General features: G+C 49.5%; 1 protein-coding gene across 1 annotated transcript in view; it reads left to right on the forward strand.

Annotated features, from left to right (window-relative positions):
* LOC119970929 (mucin-5AC-like) overlaps window positions 1–23411 on the forward strand; it is a 152637-nt gene that overhangs the window by 102252 nt on the left and 26974 nt on the right. Inside the window, 5 exon segments of the mRNA XM_038806038.1 lie at window positions 43–252; window positions 4115–4302; window positions 6018–6192; window positions 18386–18636; window positions 21187–21370. Of these exon segments, the coding sequence (XP_038661966.1) occupies window positions 43–252; window positions 4115–4302; window positions 6018–6192; window positions 18386–18636; window positions 21187–21370 (1008 nt within the window).

Consider the following 23411-nt stretch of genomic DNA (forward strand, 5'->3'; position numbering starts at 1 on the left):
AAAGAATTGTCACGAGATGCCGAAAATACTTTTGTCTTGCAGGACAGGCTATCGTAACTTCAAGTAAATCGGGCGTCTGTAATTTCACTCTATGTACTAAGAGCTGTGAAATTTTGAAGTACACCGGAAAATGTCACACCACCACAGCACCCAGCACTACACTCGAACCAACAACAACAGTAACAGTGACTCCCAGCACAACAGAAACAACAAGTTGCTCCTGCATAGTCAATGGAAAAATATTATCACCTGGTAAGTGTATCAGATATTGAAAATCTGGAGTTCTTAGGACAGCACAGTGGCACAGTGGTTAGCAGTGCTGCTTCACAGTGCCAGTGTCCCGGGGTCAATTCAGCTTGGGCCACTATGTGGAGTTTGTATGTTCTCCCCGTGTCTGCATGCTTTCCACCAGGTGCTCAGGTTTCCTCCAACAGTCCAAAGATGTGCAGTTTAGGTGGACTGGCCTTGCTAGATTGCCCCTTACTGCCCATAGATATGCAGGTTGGGTGGGGTTGCAGGGATAAGGGCAGGGGACTGGGCGGTCAGTTCAGGGTAGGTGCAGACTCAATGGGCCGAATGGCCTCTTTCTGCAATGTCGTAATTCTATATTTCTATTAGCTTACGATTTTCAGTTTGGGATGTTTAGCGCTTTTAATATGGAAATATTTAACTGGAGAGGCAACGTTTTGTTGGGTCATTGGTAGTTTCGATTTTCTTTTTACATATATTCTGTGGTTAAGGCTCATTATTTCCAATTTCGATCTTCTTTAGCACTCCCACAATCTACGTAAGTTGCATTGTGCTTGGTGAAATACCGTGGTGCCCTTGCTCATTGCCTGATTTGCAGTTATTTCATCTCCTAAGTGAGAATTCCTTAAACAATTAAATTCTGAAGTGAACAGTGTTGTATCAAATTATTTGGGATTTACAGGTGGATATTTTCCCAGTTCATGGTTACTGTGTCATACGGTAGCATAGTGGTTAGTGCTTCACAGCTCCAGGGTCCCAGGTTCGATTCCCAGCTTGGGCCACTGTCTGTGCGGAGTCTGCACATTCTCCCCGTGTCTGTGTGGGTTTCCTCCACGTGCTCCGGTTTCCTTCCACAGTCTAAAGATGTGCAGGTTAGGTGGATTGGCCATGATAAATTGCCCTTAGTGTCCAAAAAGGTTGGGTGGGGTTACTGGGTTACGGGGATAGGGTAGAGGTGTAGGCTTAGGTAGGGTGCTCTTTCCAAGGGCCTGTGCAAACATGATGAGCCTAATGGCCTCCTTCTGCACTGTAAATTCGATGATTCTATGACACGGGTGGGGGACGGTGGGTGGGTGGGATGGGATGTGAGGGTGTGAAGACAGATGAAGCCATGTCCCCTATGTGACGATCAGGGCCTCCCTGGTCCTCTGGGCATGTCTGACCCTCGCACCACTTGTCCTCCACCCCCCCGGCTAGTCCCATGGGGCCTCGGCAGGTTCGTCCTCCAGCCTTTCCTGCAATAGCTTCTCCTCGCCTTCCTCCCTGGAGGTGACTGCATATTCTTCCTCCTCCACCGCCAACATGTCACCCCCCCCCCCCCCCCCCCCCCCTGCTGTGCCAGGTTGTGGAGGGCACAGCAGACCATTACAAAGCCCCAAGCGGGTAACCCTTCAGGGGGATGTACTGCTGTGCACCACCGGAGTGGTTAAGGCATCGGAACCGCATTTTCAGCAGCCAATGCACCGCTCAGTGACAGCCCAGGTGGTCATATGGGCCTCATTATATCAGGTCTCCATACTGGTCTCCGGCCTCCGTACTGGCGTATCAGCCAGGCCCTAAGCGGATACCCCTTATCTCCCAAGAGCCAACCAGTCACCCTGTGGTGTCCCTCAAAGATGCTGGGGGTCTCCAACTGCCCCAGGATGTAGACTCCCTGGGAAGCGTGCACACACTTGCATGATCTTCAGGTGATGGTCGCACACGAGTTCAATGTTCAGGGAGTGGATCCCCTTCCTGTTAATGAAGGGTGTTCCCAGACTGCCCAGTGCACGCACGACAACTTTATATAGTTTATGTAGTGTGCTACCCGGGCAAACATGGCATCCGTGACTTCACGGATGCACATGTGGGCAATGGTTGGGATATGCCACACAAGTCCCCACTTGAGCCCTGGAATGATCCCGAAGCGTAGATATTCAGGGCTGCGGTGACCTTGATGGGCATTGGGAGTGGGTGTCCTCCTCCTCCATGTGGTGCCAAGTTCACAAGGACATGACACAGATGGTGTGTTGTCTTCTTGTTGAGGCGGAGCTTTCTATGTGCAGCACATGCTGTCTATTATCTGTTTAAAAGACCAGCGACGCCTGTACACCTTGGACCATCGCTTCTGGGTCCCTCCCATGCCTGATGGGTAGCCGGGACCTCAGGGTGTAGGGTAGGGCCCTCTGGCGACACTGCTGCCGCTGCCTTTTTTGGCGTCTGGCACCTGTCCTGCCTTAAACACCACGATGGCAGCTTCCACAATATCATTCATTAGGTGATATCTGTAAGCAATTGGAGAAGGGTGTGAGAGTGATGAACAGCTATGGCTTCCATCCCAGGACCCTCGGATCCCCCCAGTCCTCTCCACCCTCAGATCCCCTGCCAACCCTCCGAGTGCCATCCAACCCATCCTGCACATGCACCCCCGGTCGCAACAGGGTTTCCTGGGCACTGGACCCAAAACCCCAGATACCTGCTGGGAACGTTACCTGGAGCCGGCGTTGGTTCTCTCCCCAGTCCTAGGTGTTAGAATGTTGGCTGCTGCCTCTGTGGTGTTGATGCTTCCGGAGTTCAGCCAGGTTTCCGGGTCTCTCAGATTGATTGGGATGCTAGGCACTAACAACCACCTGCGACATGGCCTGTGTACCCACGGTGATCCACTTGGGAGCTGCTGACATTACTAGAATTGCGAATTCCCTATCAACAATAGTCTTTAGCTGTGCGGCCAACAGCCACCATGGTCAGTGAGTTGAAGTGACCTTAAACATATTACCACGGACTGGGCACTGTCACGGGAGTGTTCAGTGGGACGGACGGGCAGCAGCTGGAGCTCCCCTTGTTATGGCATGCTGGACCTGTGGGCACAGCACACCTCCCAGCCCAGGGGCAACCCCCCGCAACACTGGCAGCCCACCCCTCCAACCCAGCCTGTCCCCCCTGATGGGATCCCCCACCCCCTTCCCTCAAGCAGTGGGGCAGCGGCCTTGGTGTCCCCCGGTCTGACTGCCCGATTTCGAAGATGGCTACTTACCTCCTTGCATCCTGCAGCAGCCATTCCACTAGCTTCACGTTTTTAAGTGTACTGAGCACCTGACCACTCACTAGGGGGGTGGTGACATCATGGGAGGCCATTTTCTAGGGGGTCCTTCCCATTAATGGGATGGAAATTGCTCTTAAGTATCCAATTAATGGCCAGATAATGGCCTCTCTCCACCCCCTCGTCTCCATGCCAGGCAGAGGCCCAGGCCATGTCTGATGCCAGGCAGCTTTAACAACTTGAGTTTGTGGTGGGTAATGGGGACCCTATCCTCAGCCCTTCAGGGGTCTCCAAAAGGTGTCATCGCCACCACTCCCCTGCCCACATTTCCTTTCATCCCAGCCTGTTAATTACAGTCTGCCACTCGGTGCTTACCAGCCTGGCCTTGGTGAGGCCCCGCCCACATACCTACACATCTCGTTCCAGTGACAATCACTTTTGGGGACTGGATGCAGTCCCAGCAGTGGCTACCACCCTCAGTGGTGCTGCTGGCATTGAGAGCTGACAGCCCTCTGATTGACCAGCAGCTGTTGAAGGCACGACTTCCTCCCAAGTAGTCTCACCTGAACCACTTAACAACCCACTGACCATTGAATGCCTATTTGGGAAACTGTCAGATCAGGAGCAGGTAAGCCTCTGACATTTTTGCCTTAGATGGCAGGAATCCCCAGCTGAGGGTGAAATTCCAGCCACTGTTTGTGAAATTCCTGGTGTAAACCAATAACCTAAGATTCATGTTGCAATAGTGAAATGCATGATCTGACAGTATATCTTTTAACTAATCAGTGAACTAATGTAATGATTCCAAACTTACAAGTGTGTATTTCTATTTGCATTTCTTTCCAGGAGAGGTAGTATACAATTCCACAGACAAGTCAGGCTGGTGTTTTTCTGCATTCTGTTCGAAGAACTGTACAATTGTGAAGCATGTGGAACCATGTGAAACCACCACATTATCTCTACCAACCACACAGACATCCATAACAACAGCAGCACCGCCAGAAGGTTGCCCAGCTCTGCACCCTCCAAGAAGTGTATGTAGCGGACGTGCCAGTCATAATAACCTATCTATAAAGGGGCAGCACGGTAGCATGGTGGTTAGCATAAATGCTTCACAGCTCCAGGGTCCCAGGTTCGATTCCCGGCTGGGTCACTGTCTGTGTGGAGTCTGCACGTCCTCCCCGTGTGTGCGTGGGTTTCCTCCGGGTGCTCCGGTTTCCTCCCACAGTCCAAAGATGTGCGGGTTAGGTGGATTGGCCATGCTAAATTGCCCGTAGTGTAAGGTTAATGGGGGGATTGTTGGGTTACAGGTATAGGGTGGATACGTGGGTTTGAGTAGGGTGATCATTGCACGGCACAACATCGAGGGCCGAAGGGCCTGTTCTGTGCTGTACTGTTCTATGTTCTATGTTCTATAATCCATATCAATCCTTCATTAATAAATTTATCTTGGAAAAAGTTAGGAGTAATTAGATTGTGATTCGAGTCAGTGGGTGATTGGGGAGTCTTATTTTTCGGGGAATTTTAGGAGATACGAAGAGAGGGAAATGAAGCCTGTGGAGCGATTGAGGTAGGTGCAATGTGAGATATCAGTTTTCCAACAGCAGGTTGAACTGCAGAGATGAAGTCAGTCACATGTTAGCAGCCTCATGCTGTCCTTGGCAGGTTCCTACTTATAATACATTTGCATTCCATGAATACTCGTTGGTGTAAAACTGTTATAATGAAGTGGTACCTTCAACATGACATCAGCGGCGCACGGGAATCTCTGTTTATATTTGTTTAATGGTCGTATGAACCAGCTGGCTTTGTGAGGTTGTGTCTGAGGTCAGTGGTTTTCCTGGTTGAACTTTGTCACCTGAGGAAGGAGCAGTGCTCCGAAAGCTAGTGTTTGAAACAAACATGTTGGACTTTAACCTGGTGTTCTAAGATTTATTTGTGGCACAAGGGAGGGGAGCAGGAGGATGGCAGCTTTTTTGGAATCTCAGGGCCAGTAAGGGTCAGTCAGTGGTGAAGGGGGAGGACAAAGGGAGGAATCAGGGGCATGGAAAAGTGAAGTAGAAAGGGCCTGATGTACTGGGTGTAATGGTGGGAGGTGGGGAGTGAGATAATTAAGACACTCAGTCAAGGTAGGCAATAAGGAGCTTATAGTGAGGCGTCAGTACTGTCCATTTACTTGAGGGATTAGGCCCTTCAAAAGACATGAAGGAACTGATGTGAGTCTCACAGAGGAATCTCCGGGAAAACCCAGGAATTCTCCTTGGTGGAATGGGGCAGATAGAAGATCACAACCCCCAGGCTGGAATTTAATGATGTAGTCTGAATTTGGCGGAGGGCGGACATTAGGGGATGGGATGCCAGTGAAGAATGTGGGGAGGTGGCAGGTTAGCAGCAATGAAGTTTCAGGGTGGAGGACGCGGGGAGAGCCCCCAAGATGCAGGCTGGGCCGTTAGACTGCAACGCTGGTTGGGGCACCCTTTAAAGATGGTGCCCCGATACGTTTGAAGCCGCCTCTCGGCTCTAAGAGGCCCCGCCCCACCAGAATGATGTGCAAACCACGCTCACACTTTTCTTTTGGCAAAGGCGCTCAAAATTCCCTGAGAAATCCCCCTGATGCCATTGCTGGTATTCAGACCGTTTTTCTCGCTGGAACTGATACTTTGCTATTTTTGGTAAGATTCCACCCTATGTTACTCAAGTCGTATTTTAAAAAAATGAATATTTTGCCTTTTGTCTCCACAAACCACAGGTGAATGAAACTTGGATGCTTGCCAATTGTACAATGGGAATCTGTACAGGCAACAATACTGTTCATGTGATGCCACTGAAATGTCCACATATCACTCCTCTTACATGTCAAAGTGGAATGAAACCCAAGAAGATCTATGACCAATCTGGCTGTTGCTATCATTTTGAGTGCGAATGTGAGTATTGGCAAAATGCTTCAATTGCCAAAATTAAAATAGTGATGTCAAGGATACAGAGGTGAAGCATATTGCAGCAGCAACTTGTGGGTCTCTGTTCCACAGCCTATAAATTGCCTATACCTGCAATACAAATTTTTTAATAATTAATAATTCATTACAAAAAGGTATATAGAACATAGAACAGTACAGCACAGAACAGGCCCTTCGGCCCTTGATGTTGTGCCGAGCATTGTCTGAAACCAAGATCAAGCTATCCAACTCCCTGTCATTCCGGTGTGCTCCATGTGCCTATCCGATAACCACTTGAAAGTTCCAAAAGTGTCCATCTCCACTGTCACAGCAGGCAGTCCATTCCACACCCTCACCACTCTCTGAGTAAAGAACTTACCTCGGACATCTCTCCTATATCTCCCACCCTGAATCTTATAGTTATGCCCCCTTGTAACAGCTGCATCCACCCGAGGAAATAGTCTCTGAACGTCCACTCTATCTATCCCCCTCACCATCTTATAAACCTCTATTAAGTCACCTCTCATCCTCCTCCGCTCTAAAGAGAAAAGCCCTAGCTCCCTCAACCTTTCCTCATAAGACCTATCCTGCAAACCAGGCAGCATCCTGGTAAATCTCCTTTGCACCCTTTCCAATGCTTCCAGATCCTTCCTATAGTGAGGTGACCAGAACTGCACACAATACTCCAAATGTGGTCTCACCAGGGTCATGTACAGTTGCAGCATAACCCCGCGGCTCTTAAACTCAAGCCCCCTGTTAATAAACGCTAACACCCTATAAGCCTTCTTCACGGCTCTATCCACTTGAGTGGCAACCTTCAGAGATCTGTGGACATGAACCCCAAGATCTCTCTGTTCCTCCACATTCCTCAGAACCTGCCGTTGACCCTGTAATCCGCATTCAAATTGTTTCTACCAAAATGAATCACCTCGCACTTATCAGGGTTAAACTCCATCTGCCATTTTTCGGCCCAGCTCTGCATCCTCTCAATGTCTCTTTGCAGCCTACAACAGCCCTCCACCTCATCCACTACTCCACCAATCTTGGTGTCATCAGCAAATTTACTGACCCACCCTTCAGTCCCCTCCTCTAAGTCATTGATAAAAATCACAAATAGCAGAGGACCCAGCACTTATCCCTGTGGTACACCGCTGGTGATAACCAGTTACTTATCCAATTGGCCAAATTTCCCTCTATCCCACACCACCTCACTTTCTTCATAAGCCGGCCATGGGGAACCTTATCAAATGCCTTACTAAAATCCATGTATACGACATCAACTGCTCTACCTTCATCTACACACTTAGTTACCTCCTCAAAGAATTCAATCAAATTTGTGAGGCAAGACTTACCCTTCACGAATCCGTGTTGACTATGCCGCATTAAGCTGCATCTTTCCAAATGGTCATACATCCTATCCTTCAGGACCTTTTCCATTAACTTACCGACCACCGAAGTAAGACTAACTGGCCTATAATTACCAGGGTCATTCCTATTCCCTTTCCTGAACAGAGGAACAACATTCGCCACTCTCCAGTCCTCTGGCACCATCTCCGTGGACAGTGAGGACCCAAAGATTAAAGCCAAAAGCTCTGCAATCTCATCCCTTGCCTCCCAAAGAATCCTTGGATATATCCCATCTGGCCAAGGGGACTTGGCGACCCTCAGGTTTTTCAAAATTTCTAATACATCCTTTCTCAGAACATCTACCTTCTCCAGCCTACCCGCCTGTATCACACTCTCATCCTCAAACACATGGCCCCTCTCCTTAGTGAACACTGAAGAAAAGTATTAATTCAACGCTTCTCCTATTTCTTCTGACTCTATGCACAAGTTCCCATTACTGTTCGTGACCGGCCCTACCCTCCCCCTGGTCATTCTTTTATTTCTCACATAAGAGTAAAAAGCCTTGGGGTTTTCCTTGATCTGACTCGCCAAGGACTTCTCATGCCCCCTCTTAGCTCTCCTAAGCCCTTTTTTTTAGCTCATTCCTTGCTACCTTGTAACCCTCAAACGACCCAACTGAACCTTGTTTTCTTATCCTTATATAGTCTTCCTTTTTCCTCTTGATAAAACATTCAACCTCTTTTGTGAACCATGGTTCCCTCACACGGCCATTTCCTCCCTGCCTGACAGGGACATACACATCAAGGACACGCAGTATTTGTTCCTTGAACAAGCTCCACTTTTCATTTGTGCCTTTCCCTGACAGTTTCTGTTCCCATCTTATGCTCCCTAATTCTTGCCTATTCGCATCATAATTACCCCTCCCCGAATTATAAACCTAGCCCTGCCGCATGGCCCTATCCCTCTCCATTGCAATAGCGCAAGACACCGAATTGCGGTCACTATCTCCAAAGTGCTCTCCCACAAACAAATCTAACACTTGGCCCGTTTCATTACCCAGTACCAAATCCAATGTGGCCCCCCCTCTTGTCGGCCTATCTACATATTGTGTCAGGAAACCCTCCTGCACACACTGTACAAAAACTGCCCATTCTGAACTGTTTGACCTATAGAGATTCCAATCAATATTTGGATAGTTAAAATCACCCATGACAACTACCCTGAGACCTCCACACCTATCCATAATCTGTTTTGCAATTTCTTCCTCCACATCTCTATTACTATTTGGGGGCCTATAGAAAACTCCTAGCAATGTGACCGCTCCTTTCCTATTTCTAACTTCGGCCCATATTACCTCAGTAGGCAGACCCCCTTTGAACTGCCTTTCCTCCTCTATACCCCGGAACTTCCAACAACCATTCCTGTCCCTGTTCTAACCATGTCTCCATAATGGCCACAACATCGTAGTCCCAAGTACCAATCCACGCTCCAAGTTCACCTACCTTGTTCCGGATGCTCCTTGCACTGCACACTTCAACCCACCTTTCTGTCTGCCGGTACACTCCTGCGACATTGATACCCTCCTCAGTACCTCACTACTCTCAACACTGGCTTCTGGACTACAACTCATTTTCCCAGCCCCCTGACAAATTAGTTTAAACCCCCCCGAATTAGAACAGTACAGCACAGAACAGGCCCTCCGGCCCTCGATGTTGTGCCGAGCAATGATCGCCCTACTCATGCCCACGTATACCTATACCAGTAACCCAACAACCCCCATTAACCTTATTTTTTAGGACACTATGGGCAATTTAGCATGGCCAATCCACCTAACCCGCACATCTTTGGACTGTGGGAGGAAACCGGAGCACCCGGAGGAAACCCACGCACACACGGGGAGGACGTGCAGACTCCGCACAGACAGTGACCCAGCCGGGAATCGAACCTGGGATCCTGGAGCTGTGAAGCATTTATGCTAACCACCATGCTACCGTGCTGCCGAAGAGACGTAGAAAATTTCCCTCCCAGGATATTGGTGCCCCTCTGGTTCAGGTGCAAACCGTCCTGTCTGTACAGGTCCCACCTTCCCTAGAATGTGCTCCAATTATCCACATACCTGAAACCCTCCCTCCTACACCATCCCTGCAGCCACGTGTTTATCTGCACTCTTTCCCTGTTCCTCACCTCACTAGCACATGGCACTGGCAACAAACCAGAGATGACAACATGGTTTGTCCTGGCTCTCAGCTTCCACCCTAGCTCCCTAAATTCCTGTTTTAAATCCCCGTATAGCTAATGTAATTCATATATTTGAGAAAGGGGACAGAATATGTCCACAGAATTATAGCTCAATCAGCTTCATATCAGAGGCAGGAAAGATATCTAAGCCTACTTGTGATAATAATAAAGATTATTCTTATTATTATAAGGTGACCCTTACTTTTGGAGAGAATGGAAGAACATCTCAACGTGAGAAATATAGTAATGAATAGTCGGCATGGATTTCAAAGCAGGAAATCTTGCTTAACCAACCTGATTGAATTTTTTTGAGCAGAAAGCTGACAGTAGACAGTGGTACAGCAGTAAATACAGGGAGGATTTTCCCACCATCCTTGCCAGTGGGATCTTCTGGCCCACTAACGGCGAACCCCATCGCAGGTATCCCGATGGCAGAGGGTGGATTCAATGGGAAAATCTATTCACAGCGGGGGGGACCCAAAGACCCCATCACCAGTCAATAGCGGGCCACCTCCTGCCGCCAATAAAAACATCGCGGGGGAGGGGGGGGGGGGGGAGATGTAGAATAATCCCCTCCTGTAATTTATCTGGATTATTAGCAGGTTTTTGATAAGGTGCCCCATAAGAAAGCAGTTAGCATGTTAATTAAGAAATCTTTGCACTCTCTACCTTGCTTGATTATTCTTTAACTCCAATCTTGGGAGCCTTCTTCTTACTGCATTCTTAGATTCATAGACTCACTAGAGTGCAGAAGGAGGCCATTTGGCCCATTGAATCTGCACCCACCCTCTGAAAGAGCACCCTACCTAGGCCTACATCCCCACCCTATCCCCGTAACTCAATAACTCCACCTAACCTTTTGGGCACTAAGGGTCAATTTAGCATGGCTTTTACATCTAACCTGCACATCTTTAGACTGTGGGAGGAAACTCACACAGATATAGGGAGAACGTGCAAACTCCACAGAGATAGTCACCCAAGGTCGGAACCGAACCCGGCTACCTGCTGCTGTGAGGCAGCAGTGCTAACCACTGTGCCACCATACCACCCTTAATATAACATTTTCCCATTTCTTTTTCAAAAATAATATTTTATGAAGGTATTTGAAAATTTTTATAACAGTAACAAAAACAATGACATCAACATGGTAAAATAAACATTTCCCCTCCCAGCCCAATCTTCACACACCTCAACCATACAACAACAACCCCCCCCCCCCCCCCCCCCCACCTTGGAATACTGCATCTGCTGACATTTTTAATTTTCCCCAAGAAAGTCGACGAACGGGTGCCATCTCCGGATGAACCCTAACATTGACCCTCCTAAGGCAACCTTTATTTTCTCAAGACTGAGGAACCCAGCCATGTCACTAACCCAGGTCTCTACACTTGGGGGTTTTGAGTCCCTCCACAATAATAGCATCCATCTCCGGGCTACCAGGGAGGCAAAGGCCAAGACGTCGGCCTCTTTCGCCCCCTGAACTCCCAAATCTTCCGACACTCCAAAGATCGCCACCTCCGGACTCGGCACCACCTATGTTTTTAGCACCGTGGACATTGCCTCAGCAAAATCCTGCCAAAACCCTCTAAGCTTCGGACAAGCCCAAACCATGTGGACATGATTTGCTGGGCTTCCCGCGCACCTCGCACACCTATCCTCTACCCCAAAAAACTTGCTTATCCGAGCCACTGTCCTGTGTGCCCGGTGGACTACCTTAAATTGTATCAGGCTAAGCCTGGCGCATGATGAGGAGGTATTAACCCTGCTTAATACCCCACCCATAGACCCACCTTTATCTCTCCTCATAGTTCGTCCTCCCATTTGCCCTTAAGCTCCTCCACCAGGGTTTCCTCCGCCTCCGAAAGCTCCTGGGAAATATCCGATACCTTCCCCTCTCCCACCCAGGTACTGGAAACTAATCTATCCTGTATCCCCCGTGGCGGCAGCAGCGGAAAGGCCGGCACCTGTTTTCTCAGGAAGTCGCGCACCTGCAAATACCTAAAACCATTCCCTGCTGGCAATTTAAATTTATCCTCCAAAGCTTTCAAGTTGGGAATGCTCCCATCTATAAATAGATCACCCATCCTTCTAATTCCTGCCCTCTGCCAACTCTGGAACCCGCCATCTAGCTGACCCAGTACAAACCTGTGGTTGTTATAAATTGGGGTCCAAATCGATGCTCCCTCCACTCTCTTATATCTTCTCCATTGCCCCAGATCCTCAGAGCCGCCACTACCACCGGACTTGTGGAATATCGGGCTTGTGAGAACGGCAGAGGTGCCGTTACCAATGCTCCCAGACTGATGTCTTTACATGACGCCGCCTCCATCCACTCCCATGCCAACCCCTCCACCACTTACCACTTCCTGATCATGGCTATATTAGCTGCCCAGTAGTAATTGCAGAGGTTCGGTAGCGCCAACCCACCCTCCCCCCCGACTGCGCTCCAGCAACACTTTTTTCACTCGCGGGGTTCTACTCGCCCACACAAAGCCCGAAATAATCTTATTCACCTGCTTGAAAAAGGCCTTAGAGATGAAGATGAGGAGGCACTGAAAGTCAATCAGAAATCTGGGGAGGATAGTCATTTTCACGGTCTGTACCCTCCCCACTAGTGATAGCGGGAGCCTGTCCCATCTCTTAAAGTCCTCTTCCATTTGTTCTACCAACCGAGATAGGTTTAACTTGTGTAGTACCTCCCATTTCCGGGCCACCTGGATTCCCAGATATCGAAAGCTCTTCCCTACCACTCTAAGCAGCAGCTCTCCCAATCTCTTCTCCTGCCCTCTTGCCTGGATCGCAAACATCTCGCTTCTCTACATGTTCAATTTATACTCCGAAAAATTGCCAAATTCCCACAAGATTCGCATTACTTCCCCCATCCCCTCCAACGGGTCTGAAATGTACAAGAGCAGGTCATCTGCGTAGAATAAGACCCGGTGCTCCACCCCCCCCCCCCACCCTCCGCCCCGAACCAGCCCTTTCACAGGTAATTCCACTCCACCTGATCAAAAGCCTTCTCCACATCCATTGCTACCACCACATCCGCCTCCTCTCCTTCTGAGGGCATCATAATAAGTTGCCTGCCCTTAACAAATCCCGTCTGGTCTTCCCCTATCACCCCCGGGACACAGTCCTCTATCCTTGTGGACAGGATCTTAGCCAGCAGTTTGGCATCCAAGTTCAGTAGAGAAATTGGCCCGCATTGCCCCGGATCCTTCTCCCGTTTCAAGATCAATGACATCGAGATCTGCAACATTGTTGGGGGGAGGACTCCCTTCTCTTTTGCTTCGTTAAATGTCCTCACCTGCAGTGGGCTCAATATCTCGGAAAACTTCTTATAGAATTCCATCAGGTAGCCGTCAGGCCCTGGGGCCTTATCCGACTGCATGCCCTCCAGCCTCTTAATTATTTCCTCAATCTCAATTGGGGCTCCCAGCCCCTCCACCAGGTCCTCCTCCACCCTCGGGAACCTCAACTGATCCAGAAATTGCATCCCCTCCACCTCAGCCGGGGGTTCCGACTCATATAATTTACTATAAAAGTCCTTAAACACTTTGTTCACCCCGCTGGGTCCAGGAAATTATTACCGTCTCTACTCTTTACTTTACCTATCTCCCTGGCCGCCCCTCTTTGCCTGAGCTGGTTTGCCAACATTCTGCTTGCCTTTTCCCCGTGCTCATAGATCGGCCCCCGTGCCTTCCTCAACTGTTCCACTGCTTTCCCTGTGGTCAACAGCCCAAGATCCACCTGTAACCTCCGCCGCTCCCTCAGTAGCCCCGAGTCCTCCCCCCAACAATGTCGCAGATCTCGATTTCATTGATCTTGAAATGGGAGAAGGATCCGGAGCAATGCGGGTCATACAAGTATCTTCTGAGTATCTTCTGTCCACCTGGAGTATCTCCTCCACTAACCTATCCCTCTCAGCCCGTTCCACCTTTTCTCTATCAAGATTAATTCTCCTCTGACTACTGCCTTCAAAGCTTCCAAGACCGTTGCTGCAGAGACCTCCCCCATATCATTTGTTTCCAAGTAGTTCTGGATGGACTTGTTAACCTGCCCACAGACCGCCTTGCCCGCTAGCAACCCCACATCCAGTCTCCACAGCGGGCGTTGCCCTCTCTCCACACTAATCCGTAGATCCATCCAGTGCGGGGCATGATCCGACACTGCAATTGCCGAGTACTCAGTATCCACCATCTTCAGTATTAGCGCCCTGCTCAGAACAAAAATGTCGATGCGAGAGTGTACCTTGTGGACATGTGAAAAAAAGGAAAACTCCTTCGTCCTCGGCCGTGAAAACCTCCATGGGTCAACTCCCCCCATCTGTTCCATAAAACCGTTCAATTCCTTTGCTGCAGCCGGCCCCCTCCCTGTCCTGGATTTTGACCGGTCCAATTCCGGATCAATGACTGTGTTGAAGGCCCCTCCCATGATCAGGTTATGTGACTCTAAGTCTGGGATCTTACCTAACACCCGCCTCATAAATTCCACGTTGTCCCAATTCGGAGCATATATGTTCACAAGTACCACTCGCAGTCCCTCCAGCTTCCCACTCACCATTATGTATCTACCCCCATTGTCTGACACGATTCTCCCTACCCCGAATGCCATTTGTTTGCTGATCAAGATCGCTAGCCCCCTGGTGGAACACTTGGCTAACCCACCCCTTCCTCAATCTGGTCAGGGGCGAAAATCTCCGACCCCCAGCAGGGTCGGAGAATCGCCTGGGGCCGCCAAAAATCCCACACCCGCCGTGGCAGAGATTCTCCGCCACCCGGGAAGTGGCGGGGCCGGGAATCACGCCACTCCGATCGGCGAGGCCCCTACGGCGATTCTAAGTCCCGCCGCTGGGAGGCCTCTTCCGCCGCCGAGGTTTGAACCACGTCTGATGGCGGCGGGATCGGCATCGCGACCAGGCCCCCGGGGTCCTGGGGGGGGGGGGCGGGGCAATCGGACCCCGGGTGGGTGCCCCCACGGTGGCCAGGCCCGCGATCGGGGCCCCCCGCTCAGACTCCGGGCCAGTGCCCTGGGTGCACTCTTTCTCCTCCGCCGCCACCACGGCCTCCGCCATGGCGGAAGCGGAAGTGAAACACACATCGCGCATGCGCCGGTGGTGACATCAGTGGCAGCCTGAAAGGCCGCTGGCGCCGGTTTTTTGCGCCAGTCTTCTGGTGTCAACCGCTCCGGCGCGGGGCTAGCCCCCAAAAGTGCGGAGAATTCCCCACCTTTGGGGAGGCCCGACCCCGAAGTGGTTGGCACCACTCCCCTACACCGGGACACCCCGTCACGCCGGGTAGGGGAGAATCCCGCCCCTGGTCTGTAACCTTTAGGTGTGTCTCTTGTAGCATTGCCACGTCCGCCTTCAGTTTCCTCAAATGCGCGAACACGCGAGCCCTCTTGACTGGCCCATTCAGTCCTCTCACGTTCCATTTGATCAGCCTGGATGGGGGGGCTTCCAACCCCTCCCCTCCCCGCCGACTAGCCATCACCCTTTTTAGGCCAGCCCTCGAGCTCGCGCCCTCTGCTTCCTCGAGTCCCCACTCGGGCTGTCACCATTCCCGACCTCCCATTTGTCCCCGAGTCACAGTTCCTCCCCTGTCAGTAAAGCAGCTCCCCACTCTCCGTCCCTCTCTAGCAGCAATACTAAAAACCCAATCCCCCAAGTCAAGCTCTAGCTTAACACCTGTCCACCCCCCACTGCGCGTCCGAGAGTCAGCTGACCCATGCTGACTCGATAGCTCCCGCTCCTGGCACCAAGCAGTCTGTCTCCCTATTGTAGTCTCCTCTCTCCCCCCCACATGAATAAACATTTTAAAAGCATCAAATTCCCCAGTAAACAAACAACAGAAAGAAAAACAGTGAAGAAACAATCACTTTAGAAAAATAGTCACCCAAAAAGCAGAACTAAATTCAAAGCACATCTCCCTGCAAGACAGATCGACTTTTAACCAGCCACACAGCCCATTATTTCACATAGGGCTACTTACATTTTTCAAATCCAGCACCACAAATCGCTGCCACAATACTTCTCAACGCTTAAGTATCTTTTAATTCGCCTCCAGCTTCATTTCTTTAATAAAGGTCCATACTTCGTCTGGCGTTTCAAAGTAGAAGTTCCGTTCCTCAGGTGGGCTGGGTACAGCATCCCGAACTTCACCCCCTTCTTAAAGACGGTCGTTTTTTCCCGATTGAACCCAGCTCGCCTCTTGGCCAAATCCGCTCCCAGGGCCTGATAAATGCGCAACTCACAGTTCTCTCACTTGCTGCTCCATTCTTTCTTGGCCCACCGCAAACCGTGTTCCTTGTGCATGAAACAGTGAAAAAGTACCACCATGGCCCTCGGCGGTTCGTTCGCTCTGGGCTTCTTCGCGAGGGCTCTGTGCACTCTGTCCAATTCCAGGAGCCGTGGGAACTCCCCGGCTCCCATCAACTTCTCCAACATGTCCTTCACATAGGCCCTCGCATCTGATCCCTCACTGCCTTCAGAGAGGCCAACAATTCTGAGATTCTGCCTCCTGGACCTATTCTCCAGGTCCTCCAACTTCTCCTGCATTCTTTTCTGGCAGTCGGTCATCATTCCCACCTTGCTTTCCAGCACGGTTATGTACTCCTCATGCTCGGACAACTTTTGTTCGACCTCCTGGATCGCTCTCCTGTGGGTTTCCTGATTGTGAACTACTTGATCAATCGAAGCCTTAATTGAGTCCAGCGTGTCCTTCTTCAGCTTGGCGAAGCAATCCTCAAAAAACTTCACCAGCTGCTCCGTCGACCATTGTGCCGTGTCCCCGCGGCCCTTAGAACATAGAACATAGAACAGTACAGCACAGAACAGGCCCTTCGGCCCTCGATGTTGTGCCGAGCCATGATCACCCTACTCAAACCCAAGTATCCACCCTATACCCGTAACCCAATAACCCCCCCCCCCTTAACCTTACTTTTTAGGACACTACGGGCAATTTAGCATGGCCAATCCACCTAACCCGCACATCTTTGGACTGTGGGAGGAAACCGGAGCACCCGGAGGAAACCCACGGACACACGGGGAGGACGTGCAGACTCCGCACAGACAGTGACCCAGCCGGGAATCGAACCTGGGACCCTGGAGCTGTGAAGCATTTATGCTAACCACCATGCTACCGTGCTGCCCCTTGCTCTCCGCCATGCTGTCCCGTGTTACCAGCTCTGCTTGCGTCTCCCTTATAGGACTCTGCCGTCTCACACGGCCACTTCTGGTCCAATTTGCCATACACCGGAGGGGGATTTCTCCTTACTGTCTCACTTTTCACTGCCATAATATCCGGGGAAAAAACAGGGGAAAAAGGTCCAAAAGTCTGTTACAGGCGGGAGCTATCAAATGTGCAACCTACCCCTCCATGGCCGCCTCCAGAAGTCGACATTTTCCCATTTCTTGTGCCCTCCATCCCATTATGTCTGTGAATGACAAAGAAAGGAAGAACTTGAATTTATATAGTTCTAAATCACAATTTTAGGTTGTCACAAAATATGTCACATCTGGCAAACTTTTTTTTAAGTAAAATCACCTTTGTTGTGTCAGCAAAAATGGCAATCAATTTGCACAAAGAAAGGGGCGGGATTCTCTGGCAGCATCCGCCTGGTGACCGGAGAATCCCGCAGAGGTCAATGGAGTTTTCCATTGTTCGCGGCTTGCCTGTGGCGTTCTTGCGGCGGGCGGGATAGGAGAATACAGCTCAAGGTCTCCACGAACTTGAAAATGTGGTGAATAGATAGTTACTGTATTTTAGTGGTTTTGATTGAGGAATTAATTTTAAAGAACTACCTGTTATTCTTCAGGAACTTTTATGACCAATCAGGCAGATGGGCCTCATTTTAAGGTCAATTTAATATCCCATTTTAAAGGCAGCATCCCTGACAATCTGACATTCTCTCACTGATGCATTGAAATCTTAATCTCACAGAGGTTTGGTGTCATACTTTAGTTTTAGAATGCTCCTGTGAAGCACCATAGGATACGTTAAAGATGCCAGGTGATTATAAGTTGTCATTAACTATTTTCTAAGGTGCTGAGCGCTCCGATTCTGAGGACTGAGTGCGACCACCAGAGCCAAGCTGACGGCCAGTTTATTGCCAGATGAGAAATAAATTGTTGGTGGCCAAATAATTTCACAAATTACTAAACCGACAAATACAAAGAGCCCAATTTCATCTTATCAGTCTGGGCTGGCCCATGCCTGAGTTGATGAATGGGTTCAAATAAGGCTGTTGGTCTCGGTGTGAAAAAACATAACTGACTCAGTTTGTTGATTAAGAATCCACATCTGGGGGTCAGCATGGTGCTGCAGTAGTTAGCACTGCGGCCTCACGGCGCCGAGGTCCCAGGTTCGATCCCGGCTCTGGGTCACTGTCCGTGAGGAGTTTGCATATTCTCCCCGTGTTTGCGTGGGCTTAGCCCCCACAACCCAAAAATGTGCACGCTAGGTGGATTGGCCATGCTAAAATTGCCCCTTAATTGGAAAAAAATGAATTGGGTACTCAAAATTAAAAAAAAAAGAATCCACATCTGACTTGAACCAAACATTTCCTCAGAAACTCAGAATGTGATTTGAAATTGCAGGTGTCTGCGCAGGATGGGGAGGAAGTCACTACCTTACATTTGACGGAACTGGTTACACATTCCAAGGAAACTGCACTTACATTCTGGTGAAGGAGATAAACGACATAATCAAAGGTTTCAAAATTCTCGCAGACGACGACTCCTGTGATGATGACAAAGGACTGTCATGCCCCAAAGCCATCATAATATTTTACAAATCTTCAATAATAACACTGATTCGGATGGCTGTCAACGACACAGTAAAAACAAAGGTATGGACTGTTGCATTTCCATTTATGGCAAAGTAATTAGACAGCTCCCCTCATGGTTTAGAGTACTCACATTTTCACATGCACCAAGTCCTCCTGTTCAGCAGGTATTGCAATTGGATTTCAGCTGGCAGTGGGGCCACTCTCATATTGGTCTCAATGTCCCTGGACTATTGCTGAAAGAGTGCTTGGCTGTGAGATTCTGTGCGAGCACAGCATGTTATTATTTAGCAGTTTTAGGTATAAGAAGGGCCACTTTAGCCAGTTACCAGAGGACTGCAAGAACCATGCAACTGCACTGAAGCATAAGGTCAACTAAGAATTTAAAGCAAAATATTGTGGATGCTGGAAATCTGACAAAAAGACAGAAAATGCTGGAAATACTCAGCAGGTCTGACAGCAAGTGCGGAGAGAGAACCACTTAACATTTCAAATCAAATATGACCAGTTCTGAAGAAGTCAAAGTTGACTAAAAAGGCAAAGAAATAAACTTGGAAACTAAAACAAAGGAAGTAAATAGTACATTCTGGATTACACTTTAAGGGACTAATTTTCCTCCCTGTGGCCCAGGTACAAAACAGGTGCAGTGCACAAGACTGCACATCGCCTCACCAAGCATGAATCTTTTTGTATTTCTGGGTTAAGATCACTGAAGTTCCAACTCTGTAAAGTCACTCCTTATTTGTGGCTGGACATGGGTAAAAGAAAACAACAAGAGACTCTTTGGGCAGCACAGTAGCATTGTGAATACACAATTGCTTCACAGCTCCAGTGTCCCAGGTTGGATTCCGGCTTGGGTCACTGTCTGTGCGGAGTCTGCACAGCCTCCCCGTGTGTGCGTGGGTTTCCTCCGGGTGCTCCAGTTTCCTTCCGCAGTCCAAAGATGTGCAGGTTAGGTGGGTTGGCCATGATAAATTGCCCTTAGTGTCCAAAATTCCCCTTAGTGTTGGGTGGGGTTACTGAGTTATGGGGATAAGGTGGAGGTGTTGACTTTGGGTAGGGCTTTCCAAGAGCTGGTGCAGACTCGATGGGCCGAATGGCCTCCTTCTGCACTGTAAATTCTATGATCAATTCTATGATTATCATTGGTATTTGCTACGAACTGCAGGATGTCTTGGCTACTGACCAAAAACAGCAAAGTGAAAGCCTTCCGCCAGGAATGTTCTTTACTCAGCGAAAGATAAGCTTATTAGTCAGCCACACTTTTTACTGCTTAACCCACTCAGATTCTCAGACCTGAATGGGGTTTTGTGAAAAGTGTAAGATCCATTTTCTGTGGGTTAACCTCCTTTGGAGCTTCTGCCAAGCAGAGACTGGGAAAAAATATGAGGAGCAGGTTGTGGTGATGTTAGTTCTATAGAGTTTGCATCTGTTGTAAATATGCTTACATAGACATAGAACAGTACAGCACAGAATAGGCCCTTCGGCCCTCGATGTTGTGCCGAGCAATGATCACTCTACTCAAACCCACGTATCCACCCTATACCCGTAACCCAACAACCCCCCCCCTTAACCTTACTTTTTAGGACACTACGGGCAATTTAGCATGGCCAATCTACCTAACCCGCACATCTTTGGACTGTGGGAGGAAACCCACGCACACACGGGGAGGACGTGCAGACTCCGCACAGACAGTGACCCAGCCGGGAACTGAACCTGGGACCCTGGAGCTGTGAAGCATTTATGCTAACCACCATGCTACCGTGCTGCCCCATTACCTACCAAGGCCATTCCACCCAAGTCCAAGTGCAGCATGAAGGATAGAGAGATCCACTGTCTTAGATTTCACCTCGTTTTCTTCTGCTTTACACCTGTGAAATGATTATTAATCAGGCACAGCAGGGTAAAATAATTTCTCATGTGTTTTCAGGCAACAAAGATATTCTTTATGTTCCTTACATTATTATCTATAAACCTAAGTGTAATAACCCTCACGAGACCCATGGGGATGATTCCCCTGCTGATGGGCAGTGGCCTATCAGTTAGGGCTCATGGAATTAAAAGCCGGCCTGGATTGGGCCCAGCATGATTGGTAGTCCCAGTTGGGACCTATGTGCTGTACGCCGCATTGCGGCCTTTTCATTCGGGTCTCTTGAAGCTTTTATACTAAGTAACTGTGAATCTACCACATTGTTGCTTGGAGATTGAGGAAGAAGTCAGGTTGATGGATACAACCCTGGTCAAGATACAGTGTCATCTGAACATCAAAACCTGTTCAGGTTGTAAGCTTTAGACTTGTACTAATTAATGGAAACATTTATATTAAATTTATATCTACTTTACTCTAAACTTGGCACCACAGCACTATCCAGTAACTATCAATATCGAATGATCAGTCTGTAATTTAAGAATAACATACAGCAACAGTGTCAGATTACTGATTAAATCCATACTGATTCTATCAAAATATTTTGAAAGCATTCAGAATAATTTCATGAAAATTTTTTCTTTTTAAATTGATGACCAAGTCGGCAGCTTTTTCAAGTTTAGAAAGTACAGATGTGACAGGAATAGTGTAGTCGTTGACTGAAGATTCTTGCTTCTATTATACAGGCACTGGTCAATGGACAGGAGGTCATACCACCTTACTATCACAATGGGATAAGGATCACTTCCTCAAAGATCACAATAAAGGTTGAAATTATTCCCATTCATTCTACCGTTACTTTTAATGGCAAGGACTTTACAATCGACCTCTCCTACAAGATCTTTGGAAACAATATTGAAGGACAGTGTGGTATGTGACATATTATCATTTTTACTTTCAATTGTCAAAATTATAGAATGCAGTCTCTGATTAGAGATTACATTATGGATTGATGCCCATTAATTTGGGGCGCGATTCAGCGGACTTAAAGTTAAGCCCGGTTTCGGGTACGTTTGGCAGGTTGTCTCTTGACGGCGGCAACGCTGAGATTCACCCTGCTATTCACCAGCACTTTGCCGATTTTTGGGGCCTCAAGGAGTTTCTCCCCGTCGAGGCCGCACTTTAGTCGATTTCCTGTTAGTAAGCTTATCTCGCCAGCAGGAACAGCCCCTCATGGATTGACGAGCCACTTTGACCAACGGCCACAATCACTGCACCTTTTCCATGCCAGGACCCCCCCCCCCACCACCCCGCTTTATGAACTCCCTCTTCACCCCTACAACATTCTTGTAGCCCCTGGAATCCACCTCCCTCCCCCCCCCCCCACTCTAATAGGCAAGAACCCCTCGGCCCTACCCCAGAAATGCCAACCTGGCATCTGGGCACCTTGGTGTTGCCAGCCTGGCACCCTGACAGTGCTGCCCAGACACCCTGGCAGTGCCCGGGTGGCACTATCAGGGGGGCTGGATGACAGTGCCAGGATGCCATACTGGCATTGCCATGTGCTCTGGTGCCAGGGGGCATGCCAGTTGGCAAACCAGGGTAATAACCCTGCCCTGCCCCATACCACCCAGGCGCCTCTAATGGCCTGCAAGACCTCCTGAGATGCTGTCTTGCCTGGTCCACGTTTGTGGAAACCAATGCAAAATGGCGTCCTGGCGAGGTCTCATAGGTGCGGCCATTGACTCCCGGGTGCCAGATGAAAACCTAATGGCTCATTTAAATATAATTATCTGGATCACACTCAGCGAGGGTGAGATTTGAATTGTGTCAGGCAGAGAGAATCAAGAGACTTGTGATTGATCCACCGCTCCGCATGGAGCCCAATTTGAGACTCTCGTGCGATTCACCCATTGTGCCCGGATCAGCGGTGGGCGCAACAGGGTCACCGAATCACACCTTTGATTTTCTTTAAAGATGGTGGAGATATTTGATCGTCGTTTCTACTTTAGTTAATCCTTTCCTTCAGGTTAAATAAATTGAGCCCTTTGGCTATGGCAACACAAATTCTAGATGATCTGTTGAATGTCAATACCATGAGCGGGATTGTCCCGCAATCGGCGGGGCGGCCCGTACCGGAGCCAAGAGCGGCATGAACCACACCAGTGTTGGGCCTGCCCGGACGTTGCGGATTCCGGGGGCTAGGCCGGAGCTGGAGGGACGAGTTGGCGCTTGCGCAGGACTGCCAGCGTGTGTTTCCTGCGCATGCGCAGGTGGTTTCTTCTCCGTGCTGGCCATAGCGGAGCCTTACAGAGGCCGGCGCGGAGGGAAAGAGTGCCATCACGGCACAGGCCCGCCCGCAGATCAGTGGGCCCAGATCGCGGGCCAGGCAACCGTGGGGGCCCCCCCAGGGCCGGATCCCCCCATGCCCTCCCCCGCCCCCCCGGGAACCCTGCTAACCGCCCTCCAAGCCAGGTCTCGCCGGGATGGACCATGTCCATTTCACGGTGGTGGGACTGGCCGAAAACGGGCAGCCGCTCGGCCCATCGGGGCCCGGAGAATTTCCAGGGGGGCCACTGCCAATGGCCCCCGACCGGTGCGGCGCGATCCCCACCCCCGGCCCAAAACTGGCACCGGAGAATTCAGCAGCCGGCGTCGGAGCAGCAGGACAGGATTCACGCGCCCCCTCCCGCAGCGATCCTCCGACCCGACAGGGGGGGTCGGAGAATCCCGTCCCATATATTTCTTTAATTCATGCTCATTTTTTCAGAAATCTAATTTCCTGTTTCCATTGTAAGAGAAAATTATATTTACAGAGACGTTAAACAGATCATCCAGAATGTTGTTCTAAATTAAACATTGTAAGTAGAAAAAGATTACCCAAAGAGAGGAATATTTATGACAGATCAGGAAATTATTCACACACAGATAGAATCATAGAAAATAGAAGGAACAGGCTATTTTGCCCATT

Source organism: Scyliorhinus canicula, chromosome 9 (genome assembly GCF_902713615.1).
Source record: "Scyliorhinus canicula chromosome 9, sScyCan1.1, whole genome shotgun sequence".
Taxonomy (NCBI): Eukaryota; Metazoa; Chordata; class Chondrichthyes; order Carcharhiniformes; family Scyliorhinidae; genus Scyliorhinus; species Scyliorhinus canicula.